Raw genomic sequence first — 17,931 nt, 5'->3', positions numbered from 1 at the left:
TATAATTAACAAATTAGCGCAAAATTAAGGATTTCAGATTATTTTCTTACAATGCTGCGTTTTTTTTATCATTTCGGGTTTTGGGTTTATTTTGTAAAAGATATATATATATATATATATATATATATATATATATATAATTTAATAGGTGATTCAATTTATCCCAATAATATATTCGATTGAATTATTTCTAGAAGATATTAAGATCAACAAATAATATGGGATACAAATTATAAAAAGGAAAATAAGAGGTTTGAATCATATTTATTAAATACATGAAGAGATGAGGTATGTTTAGTAAAACTAGAGGAACAGGGAGTACGTTTAGCAGCGCCATTACTGTAAATATCAATTATTTTTAAAATACTAGAAAATTTATAAAGTTAACAATGATTAACATATAGTATAAAAATTAAAAACATTAGCATATATGCATGAAAACCTTTCCTTAAATCAATCAATTGCCGTTAATTACAAATATGTTGGAGCTACTGATTTTTGAATTTACGCAGTCAATGTACAGATTCGTAACAACTTTATACAGATTCCTAACAAAAAAGCGAATATTGTTAATTAATTACTCGGTCTGTAATATTAATTATTGTTTTATTATAGTAGAAAATTTATAAACTTACCAAAAGGTTAACATATATATTAGAATAAAGCATTAGCATGCATGATGACCATTCCTTAAATCAATCAATTAACATGATTTACAAATATACGTTGGAGCTATTGATGTTTGAATTTACGCGGTCAATGTACGCTACTAATGGTTGAACTTTGATGATTGAATTTATGCAGTCAATATACGCTACTGATGTTTGAATTTACACTTTCAATGTATGATGTTTGAATTTACGCGACCTTAACAACTATGTTTGTACGGACTCCAAACAACCAATTAGGGAATATTGTTTATTAATTACTCAATCGTAAATATCAGTTAATTTTATTATACTAGAAAATTTATAAAGTTAACAGAGGTTAACATATATTACAATAAAACATTAACATGCATAAAAACTTTTCCTTAATTATTTTGTTTACTAGAAAATATAACTAATGCTGAGGCTGTAATCATGAATTAATACATTATAAAATAGTCAAAACAATATCAACATGTATATTGGGGCAAATTAGCATTTGATTGATTAAAATCGATAAAGTAGACAGCATTAATGTTGTTTTAAATGCAGTCATACATAGGAAGTTCTATATATATCCATTAGTATCTCCTATCTCCACTTTGGTGGGATGGTAAAGGCTTTGGCCTTTGGGTGAGAGGTCCAGGGTTCGTTTCCTGGCATTGGCGGTATAATGTAAATAGTAGGAGGAAAGCTTGAACATTCAAAAAAAAAAAAAAAAAAAAAAACATTTGTATCAACATACATTCATCTCCTTTCAAAAAGCCATCCATTATCACCAAAATTAACAATGCCGCGAAAGAGTGAAGGTCGAAAAAAGATTGAAATCGTGAAAATCACGAATGAAAGCAGTTCATCTGTGGCCTTCACCAAACGCCGGTCCGGAGTTTTTAAGAAAGCAAGTGAGCTTTGCGCCCTTTGTGGGGCGCAACTAGCCGTCATTGTGCACTCTCATACCAAAAGAAAAGTGTACTCGTTTGGGAAACCTGATGTTGAGGAGATTATAAATCGCTTCCTAAACCCAATTGCTACTGCAAGCTCAACATCTCACTATGTGCAGCATCTTCGCGATGCCAACATCAAAGAACTCAACACTCAGCTCACCAACGTGGACAATGAGGTGGAGTCTGCGAGGAAAACTAATGAAGAACTTCAAAGGATGAGGAAGGCGAGCCAAGAACAAAACTGGTGGGATAGACCTGTGGAGAATATTGGATACGCAAATCTTGTCCAGTTGAAGATGGCATTATTGCAACTGGGAAAGGATGCTGAAAAGCATATTGAGAGACATATGGCATAGGCCTTTGATCTCCCTTAGGTGGATCTGTCCATCAATATTAATATGATTATTGTTTTTTTTATTTTAGTTTGTTCTTCAATCTAAAGTCATGTTATGTTATTAGGGTTATCAATCGTAAGCAAATCAATAGTTTTTGTCATTTGAGAATGAACTAGTAGCGTACTCGCACATTGCAACGGAGTTTTAAATAGATCGAAAAACCAAAAAATGAATATTGGTCCACGTCTTGATATATTGAGAATGGTACCTATGTTGTAAAGTATATCAACACGTGTTTATATGATCGAAAATTATAAAGTCGAATACCAATATCAATCCCAATAATATAGACACTAGGTGCCTATGATGTTAGATCGCTACCGCTTCAGTTCGTCATTTTGTTGGTATGGTAATGTCACTCAGTATGGTTAAGGATACTCTAATAAAATGATTTATTTGGAATACAAATATATTTTGAATAAAATTAATTAAGAAAAGAAATTAATCAAATTGGCGGATTTATTTTTTCTTTAATAATTATTTAATGAACACAATATACATATATAATGAAAAAGGTGTAGGTTACAGGAAAAAACCTGCTATCTGATGTACGTATTGTTTTTACATGTATCAATTAAGATTTTAAAATAAATTATAAAAAAAATATATTTAAATGCATATGAAGCTCTATGAGTTGCAAATATGAGAAAAACTTTTCATTTATTTTGAAAAGTGGTATTTAATGATATCTAAGGATTGATTAAAGGATATGTGTTTATCTGAATATTAATGATATATTGGGTAAATTATAATTCTATAAAGCGGATAACAATAAGAAGAATAAGAATTGTTTGTAGCAAAAAAAAACCCTAAAAATATAATGAAAAATTCATAGAAAAATCATAACTCAAAATTTAATAATACAAAAAATGAAAAACATCGTTTTTCTCGTTCTCAAAAAGAGAAAAAAAGATAATTGTGTCTTTTTATTTATCTTTTTGTTTTTTGTTTATTTTTATCATTGATTGTTTTTACTTACATTGTGTATTTTTTTTCATGATATTGTGTTATATTACTCAACATTGTATTATATTTCGTTATTGTATTATATTTTGCGATATATTGTGTATTTTTTTTTATTTATAATTATAATTTTTGTTTATTTTCGTCATTGTATTTTTTCTTGGTATTGTGTCTTTTCGTTGTTTTTTTTAAAGGAAATGACGGGAGAAGCAATTTATTTTTAATTTTTTTTCATTTTTATTCATATTTTAAGTTATGATTTTTTTTATTTTTTAGAAGCTTTTTTTATGGTCACAAATTATTCTTAAATTTCTTATTCTTGTGTTCCTTTTCATTTTAACTTGTCCCTGTCCCTGGTATATAAGATTTGTTTGGGCTAAAGGACATGTGTTTCACATGGCTATTATGATATACTATACATCTTTATAAGCATATTTAGTGGATAAAATGGTAATTTTCACACGTTTAAAACAAATTATATTACATAAGATCATTAACATTCAATACATCTAAAATATGAGTGAAGTTTTTATAATGTATGGAGTGGTTTAGGGTGTTGTGAATGAAGAAGAGAGAAATGTAGTGATTTTTCTATAAATTTGAAAAGTTACTGTCACACCATTTAATTTTTTAATATAATTTAAAAATGATTGTGAGTGAAGAAAAGATAAATGATAATGACAAATGTATAAAAAAAATATTATTTAATTGAAAGAAGAAAAAAATGTAGTAATTTTTAGTGTAATTTTGGATGTGAATATAGGGAATTGAATGTGAATGCTCTAAGAAGTGTTACAACATTCCAAATGAGTTCTTCATCTTATCTTTAAAACTTAACTAAAAAACAAAATTTCTTTAATTTATATATCATTTTCTAAAAACCTCCCATCGTCTATTCTTCATTCTCATCTTTATATTCTTTTTTTATTATTTTCTCTTTCTTTCATTTATAAATTTAACTACTAACTATTTTGTTTTATTATCATTTTCAATATATATTGATTTATAATATATTTTTATAGAATGGTAGTTGAAAATGGAGTGTTGTGACAATACTTTAAATTTGGAGACTTCCAATACCATTTCACTAAAATTTAGAAATTGAGTTTGGAGATAGGGAATGAATTTGATTCGTTATTTAAATGTTTTTTTTTTAATTTTAGAAATGAAAATGTGTTTGGAGACCCATTGGGAATGTCTTAGAGCATTCTCAACCTATCATTTATCCTTATTTCTGTAATTACACTAAAAAACATTGTATTTTTCACTCATACTCAATTAATTAATATTTTTTTATACATTTATCATTACAGTTTTCTCTCTCATTTACTTAAACCAATTCAATAAATATTAAAAAATTTATAAAAAATCACTACATTTTATCTCTTCACCCTATAATTTACACTCACAATCACTTAAAACCCCACTTTATAATTTGCAAACTTTATTCACATACTTTTAGAGGATAGGATGAAAATTCTATAGTTTGCAATTTATCCCTGTTAATTAATAAACTCTTGTAATTAATGCATTATTTAATGAAAATGAGATTTTCTTAGTTCACTACATGAATTATTATCTTGTTTACAATACTTTAAATAGAGACTTAAAATAATTACATTTAATATTTATGTTTGTAGAACTAATTAATACTATTTAAATTAACTATCATAGTTAAATATTGACATAATCATTTTGGTGGGATAGCTTTGAGGTTCTCCTTGGTGTTTTATTTTGGGTTCCATGTTTGAGTTTCTGCTCTAGTGTGTGATCTGAAATGTTAGCAGCACAGCTATAAAGGGAATTCGAACTTGGATAATGTGGGATGGCAAGTGTATGCCTCTCGGAAGAGACGTTGCCGTTGTGTGCACCTTTCAAATGAAATATAACTAAATACTACTTAAGTATATAATTACGTAATATTTACATAGTTGTAAAATAATAGTACCCAAATATAATTGGTATTTATTAGCAATATATGGTCAATGATCAAGAAATGAATCTATAATTTAATTTGGTTTCAGATGAATAAAGGTATGATTATCGAAAGAAACATGAAATAAATTAATGTAAGCAGTATAATGACTAATTGAGTAAAAATGATGGCCAATCACACATTACAAGTATAGTATATATAGGCATAGATTCTTTATAAGCAAATTATCATCAATTTCATGTAATTATGTGAAATGTATCTAATTCGTCTTATAATGCAAAGTTATGATGGTATCATAAGTTTGTACTGTTAGTATTACTTACTAAAAATGATGCAAATATTGCCCAGAGCTAAAGCTTTATCCAGGAGTCTCTAAGCAGCTACCGCCTAGCTCATAAAAAATGATAGGCACCAGCTGCAGGATCCGAACCCACTAATCAGAACTCTGAATCAATATAGATTATCCGGATGTTTTTTAAGATGTGGGTAACAATGAGATTATCCCAATGGGGTGGAGTCTTGCATTGATTTGGCCTATAAGAGTCAATATTGTCAAATGAATTGGCGATTAGTTTTCTTCAACATGGGCTTGTCATACATGTGTCATATTTGGGCGGTACGAGGTCAAACTTTTCGTAAAACCATTTGGCAATCACTTTTGTCATTGCCAAATCAACTAGCTCACATGCCAAAGTCAAGGTCTAACTCATCAGCGTTGGGTTTTGCATTGCCAAATCACTGATAAAGTTTGAGCTTGTTTATGGTCTCCAAATCAAAATCATCACCAATCAAATTGGCGATGGGTTTTATGTAGTCAAATCACTTGACAAAGCTGGCATTTGTGGCGTTGAATCTTGAAATCAAATTCTTCGCCAACCGAACATGTGATGGGTTTTGTGGTGTCAAATCTGTAAACATGTCACATTACTTGCATTGGAGATTTTGAAATTGAAACTCATCGCTAAACGAATTTTTGATAATCTATATTAGGTTTCGTTGCCATTATATTTATAGTTAAAAACATTTCAGTAACATCTTATTTCAAATCTGGCTTTTATTAATGTGCAACAAACATTGTTTCCTCCTATTTTCGTTCAATTTTGTTTGGGGCGGTGGTGTTTCATACAAAAATGGGATTACTTTGTGTAATTATTCAACAAAAATATCCTATGAAGATTTCGTTGATTTAATTTATCTTCATATTCAACTCCAAACGGAATTGCATACCTTGAGGATGAAATTATATTACACTTTTCAAGGCTTTTCACATCTAAAATCTATAACGATCGACTTTTTGAAGTGTCGTATTATTTAACAACAAACAATTGAAGAAAACTTGCCCTAACATTTTCGTTGGTATCAAGCCGATAACATGTCCACAACAGTCCAGCTGTATGGATCTCCTGCACAAATTTTCTATATGTGAGGCTCCTAACGAATTAGAATCTACACATATCAAGATACTAACAACTCACATGAAATTGAAGTGGGTTTGTATACAATACCAACCTTGAAGATATGCTAGATGATGAGAATTCGAATCAGAAGCTTCTCAACAAACTACTAAAGAATTTAAGGCCATGTCGTCAAACGATGAATCTTACGATGATGATGTAGCCATACATGGATTTCCGAACAATACAATTCTACTACTAATCCAGAATCCTCCCACGTAGTCTACAACTATTCTTAGGATCCTATGGAATTAAGAGAGTATGAAGCTTGTTAATTTTGATGACCACGACATGGATACTTGGAACAAAGAAGGTAAACCAATTCCCCTTGGTATGTTCAGAAGATGATTTGACGTACTGTAGAATCTTAAGTGTAATCGAAGCTAGTAGTTAATGAAAGATAACTGTAACAATAGATAGCAAAATATCCCGTAACCTAATTAGGTGCAACATTAATATTCGCGACAGCCCCCCATGTAAATGGCTTGTATGTGCGTCTAAAAAGACCAATAATCACAAGTGGAAAGTTGTTAGATGGGCGGATTCACACGACAACTATGAAACGGTAATTTGAAACAACAATGTACATAAGTTTAAAAGCCAAAGATATTGCAGCACGCATCATCCAACTTAATTCGTTAAGACATAGTCTTCACCTAAAACAAATTAAGACAAGTAAAAGATTAGCTTTGTTGATGCTTCTTATAACAAGGTGTGCCGAGCTTGAAAAGTTATTATGAAGTAGATTTAGGGTAGTTGGTTGACTAACTTTTAGGAGTTAGCTAAGTACATTCCAACATTACATACCTCAAACCCCATTACAGACCTCAAACACTACGACTGTTGACGAATGGTTACATAACCCCTCAAGATCTTCCCATTGTCATGCTTTTAAATATATGTTTTGGGTGTTTGGGCAGGTATTAGAAGCATTTCAGTTTTGTCAGTCACCCCATTGGCCCACCTTAATTTTTTTAGTTCCAATATCATAATGAACGTAGTACAAACCAATCGAATTCTATACTCAACTCCCAGTACCAACAACGCTCGGATTTTACTAATACCAGGGTTTATGTAAAACCACAAAACCGAGGGATTCCTATAGTTGGCCATTCATAACACAAATGTTTATTATCTACCCAACTGGCTGTATATTTCAAATATTTTTATAATACTAAAAAGTTTATAAAGTTAACAAACTGAAGATTATCATGCTTGAAAACCGTTCCTTAAAATAATCAATTACCATGAATTTCAAATATCCGTTAGAGCTACTGAAGTTTGAATTTACGCAGTAAACGTACATATTTTCTAACAACCAGACAATATTGTTTATTATTTACTCGGGTTGTAAGAGGGGAAGGGGCACTCGTGGGTATTACCCATTCACCGCCCAATCATACATCATTATTTTATTTCTATCCTCAAGTACTCATAAACCAAAAAATAACTGGAAACACATACTCATAAGTACTTTAAAACTTTTTTTGTAATATATGTAATAAATTAATTATTAATGGGTATTTTAATTTCTTCAAAAATCATATAACCACACGGTAAACCTTTGCCACAAATTGTAATTTGACAAACTATTCATATAGTTAGGGGTGGGTTTGCCATGTAGTAAACTACCCATGAACCTTACCCACACTAGTGCCCCGGCCCCTCTAAATTTTAATTATTTTTATAATACTAGAAAATTTATAAAGTTAACAAAGATTAACATATATTATAACAATTAAAACATTAGCATACATGTAAACCTTTCCTTAAAACAATTAATAAAATTGCAGGTTATAATTGGATTATTTTTGTTTAGCGTGTAGAACGAGGAAAATGGTATGTACCTATCGTATTTTAGCTAAGCAATGTAAAGCTATAAAGAAAACAACAAATATGGTTTACAAAGAAATGTTTAATAGCTTAATAACATTATGTTCTAAACTTTCAAATAAAATTTTGTTTATAAGCATTACTATATAACATCATGTTTTGTAAGTTTTTGTCTTTTAATACTTTCTTTTCATATGAATATAAATTGCATTTATAAATCATGTTGTCTTCTCAAAAAACATATTGTTGTTTAAAATTATATATGTGTTTACTTGACAATTTCAATATTTCCACATGTGTCGTACATGAGTCAATAACCTAGTATTAATTAAAGCAATTAAAACATTAGCATACATGAAAACCTTTCCTTCAAACAATCAATATATGGCCATTAATTTCAAATATACGTTGGAGCTACTGGCTTTTGAATTTACGCGAACAATGTACAGATTCGTAACACCTTTTTCCGTATTCCTAACAACAAAGGTATTATTGTTTGGGATTGTAATTATCAATTATTTTTTTACTATACTAGAAAATTTATAAAGTTACCAAATATTAACATATAGTAGAATAAAACATTAGCAGGCATAAAAACATTTCTTTAAAATCAATTGCCATGAATTTCATATATGTACGTTTGGAGTTACTGATGCTTGAATTTGCGTGGTCTGATGTTTGAATTTACGCGGTCATGTTTAGATCCCCTAACAACTTAATTTGTTTGTACGGATTCCTAATAACCGAGGAAATATTTTTATTAATTACACGGCTATAAATATCAATTATTTTTATTGGGAAAAGTTAACTTACAAACTAAAGAATTGTACTAAACATGCGAATCAAATAATGTATTATATTTACAAGTAATGTAATTACACTATGTTGTATATACAATTACACTACTTGATTATCACAGTTAACACATTAATTTAATTTGTATTTGATCAAAACCCTATTTTTATTATACTAGAAAGTTTTTAAAGTTAACAAATGTTAACATTTCTTTACTATATATAATACACCAAATGAGGGTAAATTAAGACACATTTTTTTAAGTAATTTACAAGTAATTAATCACATAGTACAAGCATAAATAAGGACAAAAAGGTCATTGCAACATCAAAACTCACGTGTTTTTAAATTCTTTTAAAATACCTACAACTTTTCCCCCTCAAGTATAATCATTTTTTTTGTAAATTTAATGTATATTTACAATTATTACCTTTAATCTTTTACTAATTTTTATTTATATTTTCACTTTTAACCCAACTTCCCCCATGATTTTTAAACGCTAATAACTTTTTCGTACGTTAAATTTTTTAAAAAAAAAATTACCATAAAAACAAACATATTTTTCTCTTTATTTTTGAGTATGATATTGTTATAGTTTTTTTTTAGGTTAAAAATATAACATTTTGTGTAGAGGTGTTTGTGGTATGGTTTTGATGGTTTTCAAGTTAAACCGTGAACCAAACTGTTAGTAACAATTTTTTGTCCTCGTAAATTGAAACCGAACCATTGAAATTGAAAACGGCTGGCCAAAAGCTAAAGAAAAAATCAACCGTGAAATCATGCCAACGACCGATTTCAACAGTTTTACGGCTTCAAATCAAACAATAAACACCCATAAACTTGTTACATGATTACCAAATCTATGTTTTCCGCTGCATCGCGCAGGCACCCGTCTAGTATTAGAATAAAACATAACATGCATAAAAACCGCAACTTAAAACAATTAGTTGTTGCGATTCATATTATCAATTTTGTTCAATAGAAATAAAACTTTTGTTCATTAGAAAATATAGTTAAATATATTGTAGGCCTGTATAGAAAACGCTGAGGCTATGAATATGAATTAACATATTAGAAAATAGTCAAAACGATATCTACACATATAGGGGCAAATCAACATTTGATTGATTAAAATCGATAAAGTAGACAGCATTAATGTTGTTTTAACTTTTAAATTTTAATAGCAGCCATACCTTGGAAGGTTCTATATATATCCATTAGTATCTCCTAGCCTAAACCACAAAAACATCTGTATCAACATATATTATCACCCAAATTCACTATGCCGCGAAGGAGTGAAGGTAGACGAAAGATTGAAATCGTAAAAATTATGAATGAAAGCAGTTCATCTGTGGCCTTCAGCAAACGTCGGTCCGGTGTTTTTAAGAAAGCAAGTGAGCTTTGCACCCTTTGTGGGGTGCAACTAGCAGTCATTGTGCACTCAAATAACAAGAAAAAAGTGTACTCGTTTGGGAAACCAGATGTTCAAGAGCTTGTAAATCGCGTCGTGAACCCAATTCTTGATCCTGCAAGTTCAACAACATCTCAGTTTGTGCAGCATCTTCGTGATGCCAACATCAATGAACTCTGCACTCAGCTCGCCAACGTGGATATTGAGGTAGAGTCTATGAAGAAAGCTAATGAAGAACTTCGAAAGATGAGGAAGGCGAGCCAAGAACTACACTGGTGGGATAGACCTGTGGAGAATATAGGATATGCAGATCTTGGGCAATTGAGGATGGCGGTATCGCAACTGGGAGAGGATGCTCAAAAATATATTGAGAAACATATGGCATAGGCCTTTGAACTCCCTTGGGTGGATCTGTCCATCAGTTTTAATCTGCTTAATGTTTTTGTATTTTAGTATGTTCTTCAATCTAAGGTCATTTTATGTTATTATGGCTATCCCTCCTAGGCAAGTATATGCTTTTTGTCCTTTAATTAAGCATGAACAATGAAACGTACCCAAGCATTCAGTGTTTTAAATCAATTGAAAACCAATAAAATAATACGGCCCCAATATATAATAACAGACACCGGTACCTATGTTTGGTCGGTACCTTTTCAGTTCATCACATTACCATTACACTAACGGCACTTGGTATGATTTAGGATTCCGAAAATGTATTAATTCGAATATAACACCGCCATTAATAAAATTAATTAATATCAGAAAGCTGAAAAAAAAAATTTAAAACAAATCCATATTTAATTTGTTTATTCTAAAGGTAATGGTTTTTATAGGAAACACGATTTTAAAATGAGTTTTTAAATAAAAAATATTTAAATGTAATTGACTTTAAGCTCTATGAGTTGTAAATTTTGAATAAAACTTTTTTAGAAAAGTTTCATTCAAACAAATTAATGTAGAAAAGTTGCTATTTAATATATAACCATATAATAATAATAACAATAATAATAATATTAATAATAATAACAACAACAATAAGGGGCAGGTTCAAGAAGGAATTCAAAAAAAGTAAGAAACTATTCATTTTACATGTAAAAATAATAATATAAAGCTCCATATCACAGCAATAAACTTTTCTAAACTTTTTGCTTATAAATACATGTAGAAGACATTCTAATAATGAATTTAGTAAAAAAAACAAAAATAAGAAAAAAATTACATTTTTTTAACTAAAAATTAAAAAGAGAAATTAAAAACGGCTTCTATATATGTTTATATATAAAAATCTCTAAAAAGATTAAGTGAAAATGTGTTTTTTACATGAAGAATGAAATTTTTTAGTAGTTTTTTTCACATGTAAATTGAAGAGTTCTTCAGTTCCTTATTTTTTTCTAAGTTCCCTTTTAAACCTCTCTAATAATAATAATAATAATAATAATAATAATAATAATCTCTTTGGTTTAAAATATACGATGTCCAACTTGCAATTATTATAAAGTTGTTTTCTTGTAGTTAATTCAAGATGCTAAACAAATATATATATATATATATATACACGTTTTCAACACTACAGATTAATTAAAAGAAGACTTGTAATGTGAAATGAGTATTTCCTACCTCAAACTTTGTATCGTGTTTGTAAACAAAAGAAATGGTCATTCTTACTTTCGTGGGGTAGTAAGATAGTTAGGGTATAAAATTTGGGGTGAGCCTGTAAAGTGTAACATCTTAGAGTTAAAAAAATGGTTATTCTTATTTTTATTGGGTGATAAGATGGTTATGGTGTAGAATTTGAGGTCAGTAGTTTAATCTCTATAAAATGTAACATTTAGTGGTTAAAAAAATAAATAAAAGAAATGTTAATAACTACTCAATTCATAATTAAGTGATGAAAACATGATATAAAAACAAAAGGTTGTGTAATACGATATATTAAATTAATTATATAAATTAAATTAATGCAATATATATTTTACTTAACGACCACACACATTCATCTACTCCTACTCTTAAACTAAGGCAAGAGAAATTCTACTTTTGTGCCAAGGTTCACTCCTAACGGCAAGAGTCTTTACCATCCAGTCAGCGACTGAAATTGCATGCAATATAACGTTAATGATCAAGGAATGAATCTGCAATTTAATATCTACATATTCTAATAAAAAAATAACTGCAGACACATGTCACTTAAGAATTCATTCCTAGCACAAATTTCCTGCTCAAAGTATTTTCTATTTTTAATGAAAACATATTTATGTTAGTGCAATTAAAACATATCAATTCATTCTATAATCAAATAAGTAATTACCAAAATTACATGAAATTAAAAATATGCAGGTATCTATGTTTAATATATTTATATCTTTAATGAAATAAGCTTTATCTTTTTTTATTAAATCAATTTATATACATTTTTAGTGTAGGAGATGAATGTAGTAAAATTCAATAAACAATATTTATAGGTCTAAGACGATAAAGACAAAAAGAAATTATAAATAAATAGCAATTTTATTTTTACGTATTCATACAACCTCTGTAGATCCATGAAATTTTTATCCTTTTCTTTTGAAATTGTAATACAAACCGTTTTTTATTCATGTTAATTTTAGATAGATATTTTATTAAAATATATAATTACAACTTATAAAATCACTAGGTGCATCTTTTTTATGACTATGAAGAAATTGTGTGAGAATACACCATATATTTGTATGAATATTCCATTAGAAAATTAATTTGAACTTATAAAACCATTTAATTTGGTAAGATATATGTTTGTTTTTAATTTAGTCGTTCAATTTTTGTAACTTATTGTTTCTCTTTTAATTATCTCGTGCATCACATGAGTTTAAAAGCTAGTTATATATATATTAATTATGAAGTTGTTACTCATAGAATTCTATTGTGCTACCCCGACAACTTTTGAAGCGTGTTGTACAACTGTTCACTACGTCTCATGTTGGCACTATGTCATTCGTTGTTTTTGGGCGGCAATGGTGGTTTACTTCTTACTACTTCCACCTTTTTTCTGGTTCTTTCCACGAATTGTGACCATGATCTTTGATTTCTACCGTTTGTTTTCCACCAATCGCCGATATCACTACCGATTGTTATCGGGTTCTATTTACAAACCCTAGGATTGTTACCGGGTTCTATTTACAAACCCTAGACATCGATCGTGTAACAAAATTATAAAAGTTATACTATAGTAAGTACAACATTATATTTTGGTTCCATTTATGTGTAACAACATCAATGTTTGGTTCCCTTATTGAACCAAATCAAGAATGAAATACATAAAGGTAACCAAACATTAATGTTGTTATTAATGTATCCAAACTTTATATTGTAACAACTTTAATGTTTGTTCCCCTTGTTGAAGCAAATCAGAATTGAAACCTTTAAACACTTTGTGACATATTAGTTCTTCTATCATTATTATTTTTTAATTTTATGATTCTTTTAACATATGAAATAAAAAAACCATTTTATTGTTGTATCTTTATAGTGTTTTCTGGTCACTTTTTTATAAGAAAAAACACTATCTAATAAAAAAAAATAAAACAATGATAGGAAAACACATATTTTTGAATATTATTAAAAATTTTATTTTAAAAAAGAAAATTTTGTTTTTTTTAAATAATAGAAGTCATTTTAAACCTTTTTTTTCTAAAAAAGTAAACAAAAAAAATCCTTAAAAATGTAATCTAGTAAAAAAATTAATATAATAATAATAAAATATAACAAAATGACAAAAAAGAAATAAAAAAGGTTTGAATCGTATAAATGTAAAACTTGATGGATGGATTCATTTAGTAAAAAAGAGAGATATGTGGTACATCTATCGACACCAATTAATTAATATCAATTAAGGAAACCAAATGCATACCCAAACTTGGAAAAAAATAGTGTGGCTGTAAATATCAATAGTTTTCATTAGGTCATGGGTATAATACGTTCACGCTTTTTAACTTCACGAAGGCATCACATTACCTACTTTCCTCATTTCACTTCACTTCTCCCTACGAAAATTGTTTAACCTTCTCTTTACCTCTCTTTATTTAATGTAAAATTGATTATTAAATTATTGTGTGGGTAGAAGATTTTTAAAGTCCGTTAACATTTTAACTCACCATGTATTTAGCGCCCCTTAACCCATAAAGATATACCTTGCCACTCGTTAACGAGTGGTATGTCACTCGTTAACCCTTGTCAACTCAACTTTAACGGACTGGGCATTAAGGTATACCCCTAGATGTTACATTATATAGTCAAACATATATTGAACTTCATTACATGTTGATCTTGTTTGACTATATTTTCTAATGTAATAAAAATTATTGATATTTTTAGCCTCATTAGTAGAAAAAATGATTCTAACATGCTGTAAATTTATTCAGTTCTATTCTATAAAACATTATGACAGCTGTGACTTAGAAATGGTCTTGATATGGTTCATGATCACAGTTTTATTCGGAGGTATGCTTCATAAACGCCAATGTTTCATTCAATAAACACCACATACAAACATCAAACATGCTTTAAATGAAATTCATGGGCTAAATGTAAACACAGACGGTAACCAAAACCAAAAGTTTAGGATTTTAGTTGTTAAAACATCGAAAGCATACAAAAAAAGGCGAAATCAAATGTTTACGTCAGGGATGACAGTGGACGAGTACGGACAATCCTAGTCGCATTCCTTGTTGTAAAACTATCTGCCATACTTGGCCCGATACTTGTTCAGTATGTATCACGTAACTATCCCTCATGTATGGGTATACTCACATGTATCGAGTATACTTGTTAGGTTAAAAATTACTTTATAAATATACAACTTTTTATGCAAAACAACTAGGTATGCAAATACAAAAAACTAGTGGATTAGTATAATATTTTATAAGTTAGGAATAAAAATGAAAAAGAAATTGTTACACACATGGTTTGAGTGAACGGGATATGTATATTTGGGGTAATTGACCATGTATCTCTAATCCCATATCCGTGAATTTTTTTTCTATTAATCGCATACCCAAGTACCCGTCTCGTAGGGTTCCTGGTACACCATCGTGTTTGCCATTTCTAGTTAGGTTGAAGCAAATTGATTGGAGATTGAAACTAGGGGTGAGCAAAATTTTAATTAACCAAACCGGAAACCGGTGAAATTGAACCGAAGTAACCGATCCAAACTGGTAAGTGACGGTTTGCTTTTGTTTTCTTTGAAGATCAAAAGTTACGGTTCGATTTCGGTTATGCCTTGCTCCAAAGTCGAACATAACTCGAAACCAAACTATACAAAACTTGTTTGAAAGTTTGTATTGGACTTATGGCCCACATTCAAGGATGAGAGGACTTTCTCCTCTCAGAGTAACGAGTGTAATATCTAGAATGTTTCTCTCTCATTTGCTCTAAGAAAAACAACGAATATTTATAAGGGGGTCACCTCGGTGTTCAAACGTTTGGTACCTTAATCATATCTTTAATTATCGCTCATTGAATAAATATCTCTAGATATCACTCATTTAATTGCTCATATTTTTCATAAATGTTGGTCCTGTTATTATTTCTAACGTAATTGAAAAATAAACACTTACAGCTTCGGCAATAGACTTTTTTTTCTTGAATTACATACCATGAAAGTTATTAGGTTCGTGACAGATGTATAAACTAAGGTATGGTTCGTGAATAAGTACGAATATTAATGTTAATCGTTCGATACTAATAGTCTAAGACAACTGACAAGGGACAACTCATTTCTAATGTTCTAAAACTAGTCATTGGATTAATGGGCCTGTCAAGTAAGACCCACATTCCACTTCGGGACTAATAGGCTTTGGACGTGAGCAGTCGTCTCCCTAAAGCCCAATGTATGATGCATTTGATCCAGTCATCCAGGTTTTTTTTTACCAGTTAGGTTTTAACTATAAAAACATGAGATTTGAGTTTTGTAAATCCTGTGCTTCTATTCAAACCAGCACCATGGATCAAATCCTGACCATTTTTATTTGTTTTTTCATTTTTAACTTTGTTTAATTATAAAAACAAGACATTAAGTTTGATATTTCTTTTTTGAACGACAACTTTCGTGATACCACTAGCGAGACGATAGGACAAACATCAAAGAAAAACCAATAATTACAACAAAAACTTACATCAATCATGCTAAGAAATACAAATTAAAGGAGAGCGGTTCGTGATAAGAAAAAAGTAAGCCAACGACTTAATGTCGTCCATAGCCGCTTATCTCACGTACAAGTCACATGGGTTCATATCTTGGTTGCCCTTCACCATAATGTTTTGTTTCCATTTTATCAATATTTTAGTTTTAGGTTTTGTTTTATAATTCATGTATCGCGCTACAACATGCATTGCCATACTAGCTTTACGATACGTATTTACTATCTGGATAGAAAGCATGTTTCACGATCACTCTAAAGTACGGATGAGCGAAATCGGTACTGGTATTTTTCAGTAGAGATACCCGCTCATTCCTACTCCAAGATACTCCTTTTTTCCTTTACGTAGTTTTTGCTTTTCAAAGAATACATTGCGAGTGAGCAGTAGTTCTATTGCCTTCGTATTTCGCGTCTTAATGTGCTTCCATGATTTGGATGCACTTATCAGCAAAATACTTTATTTTGCACAGTAGTTTTTATTCATGAAGACTTATGCACTTTAGTAGTTTGGTCTCAGGCAGTAGAATCTGAATGTGCAACCTAGGCCTGTAAACGAACCGAACGTTCGGTGAACTGTTCGTAAATCGTTTGGCGGGAAGTTCGTTTATTTTTATAAACAAACGAACATGAACAAAAAATTTGTGTTCATTTGATTAAACGAACGAACATGAACACATGTTCCGTTCGTTCATTTATGTTCATAAACGTTCGTTTATGTATTAATAGAAAATAATAATTAAATATTATCTAGATAGGTTATATTTGTTAATTTGTGTTCATTTAAGTGTTTTCATTTAAGTTTGTTTATGTTTGTTTGTGTTCATTCACATTGGTTCATATATGTTCGTTTATCTTTGTTTAGTTATGTTTGTTTAGATTTTAAACAAACCAACATAAACGAACACAAATGTCCATTTTTAAATAAACACACATGAACATAAATATTTGGTCGATTAAATTATAAAGTTAAATGAACGATCATGAGCATGCCATTCTTCGTGTTCATTCGACTCGTTTACGGGCTTTCAATATTCACATTGATGAATACATCAGTCTTAATGTTTAGGCTCTACCGATTTTATTTGTGTTCGTGAACACATTAATTTCCTTAATGAACGAACACGAACATAAAATCTCGTTCGGTAAGTGTTCGTGAATCGTTCACGAACACAATATTTTCTTAATGAACGAACATGAACAAGGCCTTGTTCGTGTTCGCTCGATTCGTTTACAGCCCTAGTGCTACCCGATTGGAGTACCCAAACGGCCAAACCGTTAGGCTATGCGTAGTGGGCGAGATTTGGGGCAACAAGTGGCCGAAATCGGAGGGGAACAACCCCCCCCCCCCCCCACCCCCAAGCGATAAAGGGGCGAAAT

The 17,931-nt window shown here is 30.0% G+C and overlaps 1 protein-coding gene and 1 pseudogene across 1 annotated transcript; both read left to right on the top strand.

Moving 5' to 3' along the window:
* The first annotated feature begins 1,437 nt into the window (after positions 1 to 1,437).
* Positions 1,438 to 1,947, top strand: LOC143632796 (agamous-like MADS-box protein AGL62 pseudogene; annotated as a pseudogene).
* Positions 1,948 to 10,249: 8,302 nt separating this feature from the next.
* LOC143632795 (agamous-like MADS-box protein AGL61) lies at positions 10,250 to 10,765 on the top strand. Its single transcript, XM_077101218.1, has one exon. The coding sequence runs from the start codon at positions 10,250 to 10,252 to the stop codon at positions 10,763 to 10,765; it is 516 nt and encodes a 171-aa protein (XP_076957333.1).
* The last annotated feature ends 7,166 nt before the right edge of the window (positions 10,766 to 17,931 follow it).

The sequence above is a fragment of the Bidens hawaiensis genome, unplaced genomic scaffold (assembly GCF_021521415.1).
Source record: "Bidens hawaiensis isolate Kalapana, Puna unplaced genomic scaffold, B.hawaiensis_p1.1 tig00006534_1, whole genome shotgun sequence".
Lineage (NCBI taxonomy): Eukaryota > Viridiplantae > Streptophyta > Magnoliopsida > Asterales > Asteraceae > Bidens > Bidens hawaiensis.
Note: the sequence above shows the minus strand (reverse complement) of the source record. Positions and strands in the feature narration are given on the sequence as shown.